This window comes from Doryrhamphus excisus, linkage group LG15, assembly GCF_037039965.1.
Source record: "Doryrhamphus excisus strain RoL-2023G ecotype Guam linkage group LG15, RoL_Dexc_Guam_v1.1, whole genome shotgun sequence".
In the NCBI taxonomy this organism is placed as follows: Eukaryota; Metazoa; Chordata; class Actinopteri; order Syngnathiformes; family Syngnathidae; genus Doryrhamphus; species Doryrhamphus excisus.
The window spans coordinates 7975488-7992058 of NC_136371.1; the positions used below are offsets into that span (position 1 = coordinate 7975488).

At 42.1% G+C, this 16571-nt stretch overlaps 1 protein-coding gene across 1 annotated transcript; it reads right to left on the bottom strand.

The window, feature by feature from the left end:
- Positions 1–10530: 10530 nt before the first annotated feature.
- Positions 10531–12192, bottom strand: tuba8l2 (tubulin, alpha 8 like 2). The gene is made up of 3 exons (XM_078796536.1): positions 11944–12192; positions 11720–11868; positions 10531–11648 (listed from the first exon to the last, which is right to left on the bottom strand). Exons 1-3 carry the CDS (start codon positions 12062–12064, stop codon positions 10671–10673), a joined length of 1248 nt encoding a protein of 415 aa, XP_078652662.1. The 5' UTR covers positions 12065–12192; the 3' UTR covers positions 10531–10670.
- Between the last annotated feature and the right edge of the window lie 4379 nt (positions 12193–16571).

The following is a 16571-nucleotide window of genomic DNA, read 5'->3' on the forward strand; positions in this document are numbered from 1 at the left end:
ATATGACTTCCCGTATTCTGTTTATGTTCACAAACAACACCGGGGGGTCTCCAGTGTGTCTCCCTCTGCCCTTTGCGTTGGATAAGGATGCAGGGCAGAGGGATTTCATTGAAAGGCCTTCCTTATCATTTGATAACGGGCATAGTGTGCGTGTGTGTGCGTGTATGTGTGGAACAGGAAGTTAGGCGAAAGGTGAAACTCGACCTTTTAGCTCTCCTGTAGTTTTTATAAACAAGGCCTCTATCTTGAGGTTGTATTTGATTTGTCTTAGCACTACTAGGCTGTATGTCTCATATTCTCATAGATCTTGTCATGTCTTGTGTCTACTAAGGCATAAACATTCTTTCCCTTGACAAACATACACATTCATGCACACTTGTCTGACTGTGTCTTATAGTCGTGGTTGGATGTAGTGGTTGTAACCAGAGATTTGAAAACATTTTGTCTCAGAGCAGCCCTGACATCTTCCCAGGGTTTGGTTTTGTGTCATGTGACAGCCCAAACTGGCATTGACTACAAAATGACAGATTGGTTGAAGCAGCGGTACTTGTCGCAAGTCTTTATTTGGGCTGTTAAATTGAGTTCATTCAAGTGTCAGCTTTACACGACCTACGTTTGTGATGCGGCCTCTCCTTGGAGCTTCTAATAGAAGATCAGAAAGACAAGAAGGATCAAACTGCAACCACCGCTGCTATTACACGCCTACTCAGAGCAACAAAGGCAACCAGAGGATTTGCTAAATAATTGAAAAATGAACTTGATGTGCAGTAGCTTGAAACAGCTGTGTGATTTCCAGCCTACCCAAATTGTTTTCAATTGTTCCGAATATCTCCCTTGACCCTCCATAGTGTCAAACAAATCTGTGCACTGTGGTACCTCGGTTGTTGTCACTATTTTTACATTATGAATAAATGACAAATGGATGGAATGGCCGCACAGTAGGCTAGTGGTTAGCATGTTGGCCACACAGTCAGGAGATCTGAGGTTCAACCTGTCCACAGTGTACCCCACCTGTCAACTGGAATAGGCTCCAGCTTACCACCCTTGTGAGGACAAGCGGCATAGAAAATGGATTTGTAATGAATGGAACTTATTCTTGATGCGGACTGGTCCAGCCAGCCCCACGTTCTGTCCAGGTTTGAACCAACGTAGAGAGTGCTCATCATCAAGCTAAAACCCTGAACTGTCAATTTAATGTCCAGCGAGACTCTTAAGGTGCTTACAGACTCAAGAGTCATCAGAGCTTTCACAGTCGAGTGCACTGGCGCATTGTAACACTTAGTTTCCCACAATTGTTGTGCATTGTTTATATTTTTTGTATCATGGTGTCCTACACTGATGACGAGGACAGGAGGGGCTCAGCCTGCTGACTTTGTAAAGCAGTGGAATTAAACGCCAAAAGAGACAAGGGAGGGAGAAGTATTGATGCTCAAAAGCATTTTCAGTACTTCCGAATGTTTTTAGTGTGATAGGTGCCAAACAGGAATTTTTCTATGTGGGAGTCACCGGTCAAAAAACAGATTCATGTGAAAAATGCAGTAAACGGCAGTAGAATTTGGAGGCAGGTGTTCGTCTTTAGTGTTTTTATCAAAATGAAAGCTACTTCTGTTTTGTACTCTCCACAACAGCAGCAAAATAACGCTTAACCTTTGTCACTGGCCTACTCTTGTTTATGGTGTTATGTTGTATTTCAAAAGGTCAGTTGCGTGCAACCGCTTGACATTGCCTCCTGCAAACGTACCGTCTACTTTAGTACAGGATTCTGGGCCCATCTTTTTAGCAGGATTGTTGTGTTGCCTCGCAAGCTTGAAGTGCATCAGCTGCAAAAGACTCATTCATGTCTATAAAGGATTTGGCAATCTCAAGTCTGGAGAGGTTTGACTGATCTTAACCTCATGGCCATCGGGCAGAGATGGAGTGGAACAGACTTTTTTCCTCATAACACTGCTGGGGTGGAAGCTGACCACAGAGACCATCGAATGTGCAATGGGATGTCCTAATTGGTGTCTTAGCCGTGATGTGCCCAATCAAAGCGCCACAGGGGAGAGTAGAGCCGTATAGACTCTCAACTGGTGATGAACAATGACCTTTAGGCTTTGGTTCAATCAAAGCTCAGATTAAAGGTGAGCTCCTGCATTTGAGTTGACCTTCAGTGGAGCAACCAGAAGATGTATGTCTTCACATCAGACTGTTACCAGGCCGTGTTCACTTACACTTTCACATCAAATGGAGCTTGACAGACAGAACCTGGCTACTTAGCTGTTTAAAGACTGCAGCCATTTCGAAACACCATCATGGTATCCAGTGATGGCACCTCCAGAGAGTGAACACACTAGAATGTTCGTTGTTCCATCCCTCACGGTCAGATAAGACTGCAAGCCATTTGCTTTTTTTGATCTCACTTGTGCATCTTTAATAAAATCCTTTCCTAGAGGAGGACTTGCGCCTATTTTAAGATGTTTTGCTTTGAAACCCCACCCCAACCTCATTTTGCATTTCATGTGGAGATTAAGAGATGTCGGGGTTGAAGCCCAGTTGCCAGATTGCACACATGCATTTGACTCGCCAGTTGTCACAATATACCAGTGTTACTTTTTCAGATTCTTTGTCAACATTCAGACATTAAACATGACCAAGGATGTATTGCAGAACAAAATGACATCTACCCCATATATAGCATCTGTGATGTCAGTCCTTTGTGCATGTGTTACTGAATAGCCTTGTTTACCCATATCCCTGCAGTAGTACGCAATTTTGTGTGCCAGTTGCTGCCAATGAGTAAAATAGTTGTAAACAGGGGTTAAGAATGTCTAAACTGTGGGGGGGCTGCATGTGCCAGTGCACCCATAAATTGGATCTTGCATCGAAAATATACTTAAATGAACACATAATGTAACCTGCCTGGTTCAGCCAGCCCTGCTTTCCGCCCAGGCTCAAACCAGGGTCGGTTAAATGAGATTTGAGAGCGCTAGCGACTCCCCTAAAAGCCCAGGAAGCAGGATTTACCAATGTTTGTGGACCAAAATGATGTTCTACATAATATATGGGACCCTGGACCTAACCAGGGAACACCTTAAACCGAGGACCATCAGGGAGACTGTGTTATATGTACTGTATTTACAGAAGGGAGACTTTTATATGTTTCTAATTCACAATACAAAATGTTTCCTGTAGGAGCACTGTTTAAATTTTTTTTTTCTAAAATCGAAATGAAAGATATGCATATAGTCAGATATGAAAGAAGTTGACGTGAGTGTTCTAGAGGATGAAAGCAGAAATGTCACTTGTCATGTCAGTAGAAGTTTAACGGGAAAATGCCTGCAGGTGCTTTGTTGCGTTAGGAATGGATATTCTAGTGCAAGAAGCAGTTACAGTGACAGCATATTGTTTTCCAGCAGTGTGAGTGGCACACTGGCATATGGAAACAGTGAGTGTTGTCGATGATGTAAGAGAACGCTTTTATGTAAAACAATAGAATCAAACAATGATTATGATCTGCTTGTTTTTGACTAATTAGTCTGCACGCAAACACTGATGTGCATTCTACAGGATCTTTCGAATTACAAAGCTAGAAATCCCGTTCCTGACCTGCTGTAGTGCTGCAACTAAAAATACATTCACTCCTCTCATTTAAATTGCTTGTACACATGCTTCCTTACATTCAGCAGCACCACATGAAATGATACTTCGCCGAGTGATTAAGGCAACACACAGTGAGCTGTTTCCTCGACGGTACTTCCAACAGCTGCAGAAAATCACATTCTGTCAACAATTCTCTTTTGCTCAAAATCATTTTGCTTGCCAAGCAACATACTTCTAATTAAATCCAGCGCAACCTCCATTCCCGTCTATTTACCCTGCTCTGCCGTCTTAGCGCTCACTGCACAGAACTGATACAACACATTCTACAGGAAGGGTTTAAATGCAAATTAAACCACATTTGTCATCCTGTGTAAACCCTTGACTAATAAAAATGTATTCAGGTTTCTGCTCTTTCGTAACCCCATTCAGTCCGACAACTGGTAGCTATTCCATGCTCTTGTTCACCATCAATGGAGCATTTGTTGCTCCTTTTAGGCAGATTGTCTATGAAGAACATAGATGAAAAACAAACAAAGAAATGTGACATGATCTTTAAAACTTTGATAAATTTATGAATTACTGGTACACATTGAGGAAGTACAAGATCAAATTCGAACCTGTTCTCCTGACTGTGTGGCCTACATGCTTACCACTCAATCACCATGCGGCCCACCCACTATCTACTCATCTTTAATAGTATTTGAGTTGGAATCCCTTCCTCCAAGGCATATGTCGGAGGGGTATCTCCCATTAGTTGATAAAGCTCAGTCTGATTTCATCATTGAGGGCAATTATGCCTGCAAACTCAGACTTAGATAGCAACTGTCTATCTCAGCTCTTTAATTTAGACCTTGACTCCTCCTGTGCAGTAGCATGTTACATATACAGTCAAGCCTCAGTTTTTGTACACATTTCAGTATGATTTGGTGTTTGCTGAAAATTTCTACCAAAAGTTTGCCTGACTCTGTTTTTGTACAGTATTATAAAAGACTGATCCAAATGCACTGTACTGTATCCATGAAATCAAGTGTCCAAACTAAGGGCCCTTCACAACTATCTGGCTAAATAACACCTAAATAGCCTGCCATGGGGTCAAAGGATGTTGTGAGTGCCAGTAATTTTTTTCTTCATTTAAAAACTTCATTCTGTTTTCAGTTGTGTTGTCGATGACTAATATTTACATTTTTTTGATGATCTCAAACATTTAAACGTAGCAATCAAACAAAAACATAAGAAATCAGGTCGGGGGTAAAGATCTTTTCACACCCGGCATATGAGGGCCAAAAGTTTTATACTAACAAAAATAAAATTTTATCAAAAAAATTTAGTTTTGATGTTGAATTTTGAGTAATACATACTCAAAATTGAAATAAATGCACTAAAATATATTCAGGTCAAATATAATTACTAATTATTTAAAAATAAATTCCATTTTTTTATGTCATATATTTTGATGTTTTAGATTCTGTTTTGCTTCAGATTCAAATCAAATTTTTAGAGTTTCTTTTTACATGTTCACATCTTTTTTTAAAAAAGTTTTGTTTGATTTTTTCTTTTCACATGATGGGGGTGTGTATCTTGAACTGAGAGGGCTATGGAATCATGACACGGACAAAAAGGCTGCGGCCATTCCCCTGTGGCGGTGCCTTCATGGAACGTAGGAACTAAACCAATTTACAACACAACACTATGTAGGCTACATGTTGTTGAAACAATGAGTTCTAAATATTGTCAGTGTGCATGGTGTGTTGAATAAAGACATGAAATAGCTGAAAACAAGCCCAATATCAATACAGTATATGACATTGTTTTCTACAACCGTTATTATTCTCTATAAAATATATTTGTTGTTAATATTTTTGTTTGACTGGAACAGATTAATGCTTAGATGATTTCCAATGGGGAAAATTGCCTCATTTTTTTGTACGAAGACAGTCACACCTTTAGGAACAAATTAATGACAAGAACCGCAGCTCTGCTGTACTATGAACTGAAAGGTTTCAGGACCCCTGGCTGTTACACTCCAATGGATTTAAAGACAATATGAAGCATTTGCAAGGTCAGAAGTCACAGATGTTCAAAGTCTCCCTGAGCTGCCAACATGTAGTGTATGCAATCCAGTCGATTGGGGAAACTATTTAAACGGGAGGGTGACTGGAAAAAGGGCAAAATAGGCGAGTTTCCCAGAGAAAACGGGAGGGTTGACAGGCATGGTAATTTAGCATGAGGTGTGAAAGGATAGCTGCAGGGGAACCTTGAGTGCTTGCTTCCCTGCAACACCACCTCCCGTCAAGATGTCACATGCTGCTCATTGGCATTTCTTTAACAAGGCACAACTTCAGATGAGAGTGTGTGCATCAAATCCCACCCTGCCTTTAGCACTTTTCAGGTTATATTGGGAGATAATGGCTAGTGTTACTAAGGGAGTTTCATCTCTGCAGCCTCAGGCAGCCGTCACCCAGACAACTTGGTTTAACCCTGACACTCAATTTCACTATCGACTAATCTGTGCAGCCTTGTGACGACAGGAGGCACCATCTTGCGAAGCAGCACCCTTAATGGTAAATGCACACGCTGGAGGGCGGAGGTGACATTGGTTGAGGGACAGACTGGTGCGGCGGGTTGCAGGAAGGTCAGGAAACCAGGGCAAGCAAGCTGTGTGGCACGCATGTCAGGGCTGGTTCTACGTCTTTGGAGATTCATGTGGCGCATCTGGCCTGCTTCTTATCTTACCCGTGAATGCTGAAAATGAGACTCTGAGTTGCACAAAAGGTGACAATCTAGGTGATCTCCAGTGTGGAGTCGTATTTCCTTCTGATCCTAGAAATGATTCTGACGGAATGCTTCCAGCGACAGTGACTGCAGTGTGAGTCACATTCAAGACACGTGTGATGCTTTCAATTAAAGTCTATGCTGTAGAGCTGCCTAAGTGAGATTTGTGCCGTCGGGCTGTATGTATGTGTGCATTATTCATGCATGTGTGTGTGGGGGGGATTAAGATTAACGTCCATAGCACAGTTTTAATCTTAGATACAGATTGTGATATGTTTTTTCACGAAAGGCTCCACAACAGCTTGTAGTAGTCTCTGTTAATTGCATAAAGACTCTCAAAGTGGCAAATACTGATTTTGTTGGATCCCATCTTTGGAATGTTCAGTCAGACAGAGGTAAAGGCAATTAATTAAGGGAATTTGTTAAATGAAGCTGACAGTGCAAACCTGTAGTCACTACTCGGATTTGACACGTCATTCTTCTGACTAGCAGCTTTTGGTGTCACAAGCTCAATTTTGCTTCCCCCCCAGCTCCCGCCACGGTCTGTTTCCTGAGCGCCAACAGAGATTTGCTGCTTGGATGCAAGTCTGCTCCAAAGGCTTTGAGTGCTGCCTGACCTACTGGCTCCTGCCGCATGTGCAAAAAGCTTAGCTAATGGTCTGTTTGCTAAGCTGTGGCTTGGATGACATGTTTAGTGACTCCCTCGGCCCCAAAATAAGTTGTATGTTTACAAACCCAGATTCCAAAAACACTACACAGCGTTCTGTGGTCTAAAACAGCAACACAGCATTGCCAGGTGTGGATGATTTGTTTTGGAGTATGAGGGAACATGAATGAATTGTAGATCTTGGGAAGCCATCAGGGAAAACACACAGAGGCACATTAGGAGCACACACATCTAATATAGATCTGTCACCTATCATCAGACTATCAATGCTGTGTGACCACACACACACGCTCCATTCTTTTTTTACAAAATTCAATTGTGCGTCTCTGTGTGTGAGCCACTAACGTACCCATCAGTGGTATTTACTGTGCAGGCCTTCAGGTGAAAACCCTGTGAGATGAAATATTGATTTCCTAACCACACTATCATTCTCACGCTCAGCATTTTCCCCCCTAATAAAACTTCAACCTCACAGTCGATGTGACAGCATTTTGAGTCCTCAGAGTCCCACGTTGGGTGCACGAATTGACCTCTGGCCTCCTTACGCTTAGAAAGCCACCTGTAAGAAATATGTACAAAAGTGTTTGGAGACCACTAGCTTTGTTGGTGAGATGCCCTTAATACTGCAGCAGTAGCTTTGACGTAGTGAAACAGTCATTAGACATTGGAGGGTTTTCCTGCATGAGACACCTTTTTAAGGGCATGCCACACAGTCACACAGTCAGATTCAAGTAAGGACTTTGACTAGGCCACTCCAAAGTCTTCATTCTGTTTTCTTCTGACATTCGGAGTTGGACTTCCTTTTTTTGTTTTGGATCAATGTTCTGCTACAGAACCCAAGTTTGTTTCAGCTTTAGGTCACAAACAGATGGCCAGACAGTCTCCTTCAGGATTTGTGGTAGAATTTATGGTTCCATTTACCACATCAAGTCTTCCAGGTCCTGAAGCAACAAAACAGCCCCAGACCATCACACTACTATTTTACTGTTGGTACACTTTCCAAAAAGTTAAATTTTTACCTTGCCAGAACATGGAGTATTTTCCCAAAGGTCTTGGAGATCATCAAGATGTTTTCTGGCAAAATTCTTGTTCAGTAGTGATTTTTGTCTTGGAACTCGGCCATGGTGGCGTCATGAACACTGACCTTAACTCGGGTCAGTGAGGCCTGGTTTTGAGTCGTCACTGCGCTCTTGGGGTCATTTGGCCAGCCTTTCCTGGGAAGGTTCACCACTGTTGCATGTTTTCGCCATTTGTGGAGTCCCAAAGCTTTAGACATGTCATTGACTAATAAAACACGTTTTTCACCACTGTATATAGTATTACTGCGATTGGCTGGCGACCAGTCCAGGGTGTACCCCGCCTCTCGCCTGAAGTCAACTGGGATAGGCTCCAGCATAACCCACTGACCCTAGTAGGATAAGCGGTGTAGAGAATGGATGGATGTATATTTTTATTAGTATGGAGCACATAATTTGTGGCGGCAACCAAATAAAATTCAGCTTCGAGGCGGCCCTGGATGTGGCACTTGGACTAATGAAGTCTGGTGAGAGCAAATCTTTTGTTCTGGATGAAGATGCAGATGCGGGGATGGAATTTTTCCCCAATATGAGCCATCCTCCCATCCTTTTGTCATCCTAGGAACTAGGAAATAACCAACAAAAGGCTGGACAAATATGACACTCGACCAATATCTTTTCCCCCCACTGTTGTAAATCGTGGAAGACTTTGGCACAGCGCTGCTATAGGTTTACAGTAAACATATATTGTTGTCATTTTTACAACTTCTGTTATTGTAGGTCTGGAAAAGCCTTGGAAGGGATTTCTTTGGACACCGTCTAATTATTCTGCAAAGGTTGGGTTCTCTTGGCTTACATTTCAAAGGAATTGAATGTCACAATTGCACTGTCTCCATGCTTCTTTTCTCTCAGTGAAAGGTGGCAGAGGTTTGGAGCAAGTCCAGTTCACTGACATTACGGCCATATCGCCTGTTTTCTGATGACAGTGAACTGTGCTGTCCCTATTATCTTCACTGAAAACCGAGGTGTGTACTGTTCCAGTTGGGATTTTTTGGGGGAGCAGTTGCAGTGTTTATTGGATCCCAGCAGTGGCTTGACTTTATTTATTGAACTTCTCCCAGATCTCCCAGTTAGCCGGGGGTGCTTGGTACTCCCAAGGAGGACAACAAACAAAGTGCTGGCAGAAACATGTTATTCTGCTGCTAGATTGATTTAATGGGCATTTAAAGTACATGTGAAACATCCTCGTGGCCAATTTTGAGCAAGCAAACTGGCACTGGTCTTTTGTTGCTGGCATTGTGTATTAGAACATACCAACTGCCTTTTATGATGCTTTTGTTGGCCCGGTGGCAACATGGCGAGTGAACACTTTGCTTTCATTTGCAAAAGGATCATATTATGTTCATGAATGACAACCCTATTGCTGTTCACATTGATATGCTCTCATTTTGGGGCATTTGCCACTGTTGTTTACCGGGCTCCTTCCTCAAAGTGCAGAAGTGGGACTTCCAGCAGAGTTCAGCATACAAGCACAATGTGAGACAGTTGCTCCTGCTGACGAGAGACTCTACAGGAAAGTGCTGCCTGCTGAAATGATCTGTCACTTCATTGTTGCTTGATGGATCTGCAGATGCGCAGCATGCAGCGGCCGATGGGATCGGGTGGGCGACTAAATCACAGCAGCAGATGTTTCCATGATGCAATCCATGCATAAAATGAGAAAGCGAATCTGTAGCTCAACACACGCTTATTTATTTACACTGCAGTTCAGTTTGTGGGCAAAGAATATCTGAATGGACCATATCTACCACCACAATCATTGACTTCTGGGAATGTGGACTTAAAACTCCCTGCAACAAATATTCATTTTATTGTTGCCATAATTTATTGTGTATTCAAAAATAAATACATGCATCTTTTCCTGTGCGCTTTTCCCAGGCACCAGCAGAGCAGCAATAAACACGTTTTATGAGAGGTAAAAAAGAATGTAGAGGAATGACAGGCAAACACCGAATAGCACTTTTCACGTCTTAAAGCAGGTCTAACTAGTGTTGAATTTTCATCTCCAGTTGGATTTTAGTGTATTTCACTGCTTTCTGTGCACTGCCTACACTACTTGCAACAGAGGTTGTAGGTATAGAATTTGAATTTGAAAGCTGAACAAAGCATATCCTTTGCAATACATTATTTACACCACGCTGCATGTTATTTGGTAAACTGTTATAAATGGAGCAACGATAAACATACACCCAGACAGCTCAAATGTCTTTGGCCGGAAAGCAGAGCAGATAACTTGGGTGTGCTGAATTTTTATTCCCCTGAATTCAAAGTGCCTGAGGCTTTTTGGGTCCTAAATTAAATATGGAATGATTGTGTGGTGAGATTGTCCAACTCAACCAGTTCACTTTTAAGAAAAAAGTGCCATATTGGGTACCAAACTATACAAAGTAACAAAAAATGCAATTGAATGACTTTGAACTTTATTCATGCATATTACATTCACCTCACGGCAATACAGCTGCATTGTACGATTCACTGCAATGCAAAAATTTAGTATCACGTTTAAAATTAAACAGAACACTTGTTTCATCCATAATAATTGAACAGTCAATTTTTTACATACAGATGACTCTTTAATATTCCTCTCCTTCCTCTCCCTGGTCATCAATGGAATCCGCACCGACCTCTTCATAATCCTTCTCCAGAGCTGCCATGTCCTCCCTAGCCTCGGAGAACTCCCCCTCTTCCATGCCTTCACCCACATACCAGTGAACAAATGCCCGCTTGGCATACATGAGGTCAAACTTGTGGTCAAGTCTGGCCCAGGCCTCTGCCACTGCAGTGGTGTTGCTCAGCATGCACACGGCCCTCTGGACCTTAGCGAGATCCCCCCCAGGAACCACGGTGGGTGGCTGGTAGTTGATGCCCACCTTGAAGCCAGTAGGACACCAGTCCACAAACTGAATGGTGCGCTTGTTTTTGATGGTGCCGATAGCAGCATTGACATCTTTGGGCACCACGTCCCCACGGTACAAAAGGCAGCACGCCATGTACTTTCCATGACGAGGGTCACATTTCACCATCTGATTGGCTGGCTCGAAACAGGCATTTGTGATTTCAGCAACAGTTAACTGCTCGTGGTAAGCCTTCTCAGCAGAGATGATGGGAGCGTAGGTGGCGAGGGGGAAGTGGATGCGAGGATATGGCACCAAGTTGGTCTGGAACTCTGACAGATCAACGTTTAGAGCGCCATCAAAACGAAGGGAAGCAGTAATGGAGGACACAATCTGACCTATGAGTCTGTTTAGATTAGTGTATGTAGGACGGTCGATGTCGAGGTTCCTGCGGCAGATATCGTAGATGGCTTCGTTATCCACCATGAAGGCACAGTCGGAGTGCTCCAGGGTGGTGTGTGTGGTCAGGATGGAGTTGTAGGGCTCCACCACAGCAGTAGACACCTGGGGAGATGGGTAAACGGCAAACTCCAGCTTGGACTTCTTGCCATAGTCGACAGACAGACGTTCCATCAATAGGGAGGTGAATCCAGACCCGGTTCCACCCCCGAAACTATGGAACACCAGGAAGCCCTGCAGGCCGGTGCACTGGTCAGCCTGGTGACGGAGAGGAAACAAGTCCAAATTAAAGCTTGGAATTATTCACACCTCAGTTTGAGGCTTCTCACCAGTTTGCGGATCCTGTCCAGGACCAGGTCGATGATCTCCTTGCCGATGGTGTAGTGTCCACGGGCGTAGTTGTTAGCAGCATCCTCCTTGCCAGTTATCAGCTGCTCGGGGTGGAACAGCTGACGGTAGGTTCCAGTGCGGACTTCATCTAAGGAGATTGCATGCTTACATTAGTCCGGAACACTAGAGTCCATACTTAGTGAGATCACTGATGGATATTTACCAATTACAGTGGGCTCCAAGTCCACAAACACAGCCCTGGGCACATGTTTTCCAGCTCCTGTCTCACTGAAGAATGTGTTGAAGGAGTCATCACCACCACCAATGGTCTTGTCGCTGGGCATCTGGCCATCAGGCTGAATCCCATGTTCCAGGCAGTAAAGTTCCCAGCAGGCATTGCCAATCTGGACACCGGCCTGACCCACGTGCACGGAAATACACTCACGCTGTTGGGGTGGGATGGAGGGTAGGGGTCAATCACAGTCCTTCATATTTAGACAGGCACATCATGCAGCATTTAAAATGCTTGGCATCAGCTCACCATTTTTTATGAAGCTGAGAGAGATGAGACTTAAAAGGAGAAGTCGCAGAGTAATCTCAGACCTGTAAACATCACAATTTTAAGAAGTGCTGGAGCAAAACTGATCATTCTGAAACTTCATGCAAGTCCTATTAATTTTTTATTTAAATTTTTATAATACACCGCCAAGCCACATTGACATCCATGCACATGCTGTTAGTAACAATGAAGCTACAGCGTTCAAAGTGGCAAGGGACTTATTTACAGCTTTTTTATTTATTTATTATGCCCCTGGAACATTGTAGAAATACTAAAAAATATACAGACCAAAAAGGCATAACATAACAAAAAAATCTGAAATGTTGATAAAATTAACAGCATGCATACAATAAAAGAAAAGTATTACCAGTAACTACTACTGTTACAAAAATCATAATAAGTTATAGTTTATTATACTTATAACTGAAAATGTTAATATTGGCTCTATAGAAAGTAATTTCAGTAGTATTTCAGACAAATACTTGACATTTTTCAAAACCATTGAATCACTTCATGACTACCTTTAAATTATAATGACTAATCAGTATAAAGCACAGGTTAAGATTGTAGGCAAAATTAAAAACAGTTTAAAATTTATACCAAATTTGTGTCGCTATTATTGCTGTTTAGATTGATCCGCCCACTCCTGCAAGTATAACTGAAATGTAGTTTTTCGTTTTATGTGACAATATTGTGCTTATTATCCTCATGTTTTATTATGCACAATACACCGTGGCCACTATCAGAAAGCATTGCTGCAAGCATAAAGGTTGACATACTTACTTTGTATGAGAGCAGACGGGTATTCCGTGGAGGAGGGAGTCTTTGCAAGGTGAACAGACTTACTTTGTAACTGAGTAATTTACTTTCTCATAGGGGACGTTCGAACAAGGACGTGCACTTACTGAGAAATCGCAAAAGAGCCATCCTGTGTCAGAGGGGAACTTGGCTCCTTCATACACGCGGAACGTCAAAAAACGTGCCGCGACTGCCTCTGGTTGCGTGAGGGACCGTGACGTAATTGGGGAGTGTTGTCACCGGAAGCGGTCACGTATTAGCGAACGCGAGGAGCGCAGAGAGACGTCTGCTTCTATTTATGTCGTTTCTTGTGTCATGTATGAAGCGGTCATGGTTATCATGCCGTGTGACGTCGTGCGTGTCAGACTCGAAACGTCACGTTACTGTACTGACCATGAGGTGACGTTATTACGTCAGTTGTTTTGGATTGCGCAAAAAAAACTACAAAACTATTTAAAAACTTTAGATTTTGTTATCGTTAAAATGTTACATTTATGAACTGTATATATGTCTTTCTATGGACAATACTTTTCATTATTTTGTCGAAACGCAAAACATAAATATATTTCCGGTATAGACCGGAAGTAGTGTGTATTATTGTTTCGCAGGCATGGTTTTAGTGTAAATAAATTAACACATGCTGTTATTGGCTTACAAGAATAATATATTAAAGGAAAAAATATAATAACTGTTGTTATGGACATCTATTGGTGTAAATTCTCTCTATAAAAAATACTGGATTAATGAAACTGGTTTTCCCTATGGGCCACATGGTAGTTCTGGTTATGGGCTGCACAATCACCTCATGATATTGACAGCTGTGATTTTCAATTTGCATTATTTTACATTTAGTGCATTTACTTTGCACTAAATGCGGACCTACTTGTCCTGGTATGACATCCCCACCACCAGTGTTGCCCATCAACGGCAACTTACCCACCACAGATTTCTGTGATGAGGAACGTAGGTCGGGTTAGTTGCTGAGGCCACTTAAGTAAAGAGTTTGGCTTCTCAAAACAATATGCGTTCAAAAGAGTAATATGAAACAAAACATTGAAAAGAAAACAAAATGGTAGTCTTCTTGTTCCCCCTGAGAACCAGAGCAACATATGACAGAAACGCAATGTGCATCAAGCCATCACTCAGGTTTCCAAGTGTTTTTTTTTTTATTTGCACGTTTTCTCCTGCCAAAAGAATGAGTAATTAAGGCAGTTTGCTGTGAAAAGAAGACGGGTGGTCTTGGGAGAGGGGGGAGAACAATTAACATGTGATTTCCTCCCATACACCCTCCTGGCTCACAATAATTATCACAATGATTATCTGCCAAACCTAGAACAAAAAAATACACCCAAGAATTGGAATGATAAGGGAAAGTAGCTTCTAACAGTGTTCCAGTCCAAGGACACAGAACCTTTGAACCACTCAAATGACTACGCCGCTCAATCTAGTCATTTATTCTGCTGTACAAATGACACGGGACGCATATCTGCTCCATTTAAGCATACTTTTTTTTCAACTGGAAAAAAGAGTGGTTAGGGTTAACAGCGCAGGTCCTTTAAGAGGGGACATCATTTATTTAAACCAGTTTACATTAGGGAACAACTGCGCTCTCTAAATCTCTTTCCTCTTTTAAAAGTCGAGATACTTCCCCTAAAAATAAAGACGCACAAGCTTTTTACATCATTTCACTGCTGCCTGCTCTGCTAGCCAGAAAAAATTAGTTCTGTGTCAGTAGTCATGCATGATTCAATGAAGGTGGCCTACCTGAGGGAAGACAATGAAAGCAAAAGGAAAAACAGCATGGAAAATACTGCTTGATTCCAAGTGTACCCATGTATACTAGCGTGTGAGAAGAATAATAGAAACTACGTGTGATTGCACTCCTGCATGATAAATGTTCCTGTCAAAAGTGCTCTTATCTTAATGTTTCCTGCCACCGGAGATGTCGTACTCTATCAAGTAGCTTCAGCAAAGAATTGATTTATTTATCTTAAAATGGCAAAATGGCCATATTCTGAGCACTGATAAGCCAATTTAGCACATGCTATCAAAAGCACATTTATCTAGTGTGGACAGGTTTTTGTTGGAATGACTCTTAAAGGATAGTTTTGTTTACCTGCAGCCCATTCATTCAAGTGCTAAGATGCATTTTCCCAAGCCGACTGCTCATTGGTAGCCCTTATCACTCTGTTTATACTTTTTCTTGGCAACATCAACACAAAGGGCTGTAGATTTAGTAGAAGGGAGAAAAGCTCTCTTTATCCGTATTTCCCAGAACTGTTCTGTTAGTTCTGAAAAACTCAGCAAGGATTCAGTGGGCCCACTTCACCTGTCTTTCTTGTGCTGCTATGGTTTTATATGACGTGTGTGGATACAAGGTTTTTCCTCACATAATGGCTTAGGAAACAAAATCACTATGGAGGAAAGAGTGTATGTCTGTGTGGACTTCTAAAGGTGTGTGTTTTCAACTGCACTTTTGAGAGAAGAGCGCATTAAGACAGCACGAGGCCAGTATATGTCAATGTGAAAGTAACATGGAGACATTTTCCCGAAAAAGGTATCGGTTTGGTTCACACTACATTTTTAGGGCTGCAGTCCATCCTGCCATAGATGGTGACAAGTTGAAGGGGCTTCACATTGGGGGTGAGACCCTTCAGGTAGACTTCATCTTGACAATTGTGCATCAGATTACCGTAAATTCCTGCGTATAAACCGCTACCTTTTTCTTAAATTGTAATTTAAGCTGTATAAACCCTGTGGTTTATACAGAAGCATATCTAATTCATGACATCTCCTTTACTTCAGCACTACTACTCCCGATAATTGTTTATATACTTTGCCCCTCACAAGTGAGTGAGGGAACAATAGGAGCAAATCATGAGTCATCACAGTGACTCACAGTCACACTTTACTAACAGCACTAAATTCATCACACAGCAAATTAATACTCAAAAGGCACAAGACTGTGTCATTCATTGGGGAGCGGCAATGATGTCAGCGTCCCTCTTTTAGTTTTGGGTTCCGGGTCCTTTGGGCTCCCTCTGGTGGACAGAAGCAGCATTGAACCCCATTTTGTATGCTTTCTATGCTCTCCTCTCCTGGGAACACTTTAAAATGTTAGGGGTGGGTTTTCTTATAAAAGTCGTATTGATACATGTTTCTATATTTCTGAGGTATAACGTTCGAGTGTGTGATGAGTTTAATGTTTGTAACAATGACATCCTGCAATTTTGAATGTTTTGGCAAACTTTCTGTTAGCTTTTTCCATAGCTCCTGATTGGCTCCTGTCAAATACAGAGCTGACTGTTCCTACCAGGAATAACAGTATACCACTTAAGCTAATATCAATACACCGATGACAAATTCTGCACATCGTTATTACGATGACAATAAATGGAGGAATTGAGGAGCACTACATCAAGGCCACTTCCTCAGGATACAACAGATGAGAGATCCCTCAAATGCACTCACCCAGCAAGACAAGTCATTTGAGC

What these genes read in the sequence shown, in the direction of transcription:
- tuba8l2 (XM_078796536.1), bottom strand. Translation starts at nt 12,064, where the DNA reads ATGCCCAGCGACAAGACCATTGGTGGTGGTGATGACTCCTTCAACACA. An exon ending in CTTGGAGCCCACTGTAATTG is followed by an intron (nt 11,869 to 11,943) that starts GTAAATATCCAT and finishes CAATCTCCTTAG; the next exon opens with ATGAAGTCCGCACTGGAACC. An exon ending in TGGACAGGATCCGCAAACTG is followed by an intron (nt 11,649 to 11,719) that starts GTGAGAAGCCTC and finishes CTCCGTCACCAG; the next exon opens with GCTGACCAGTGCACCGGCCT.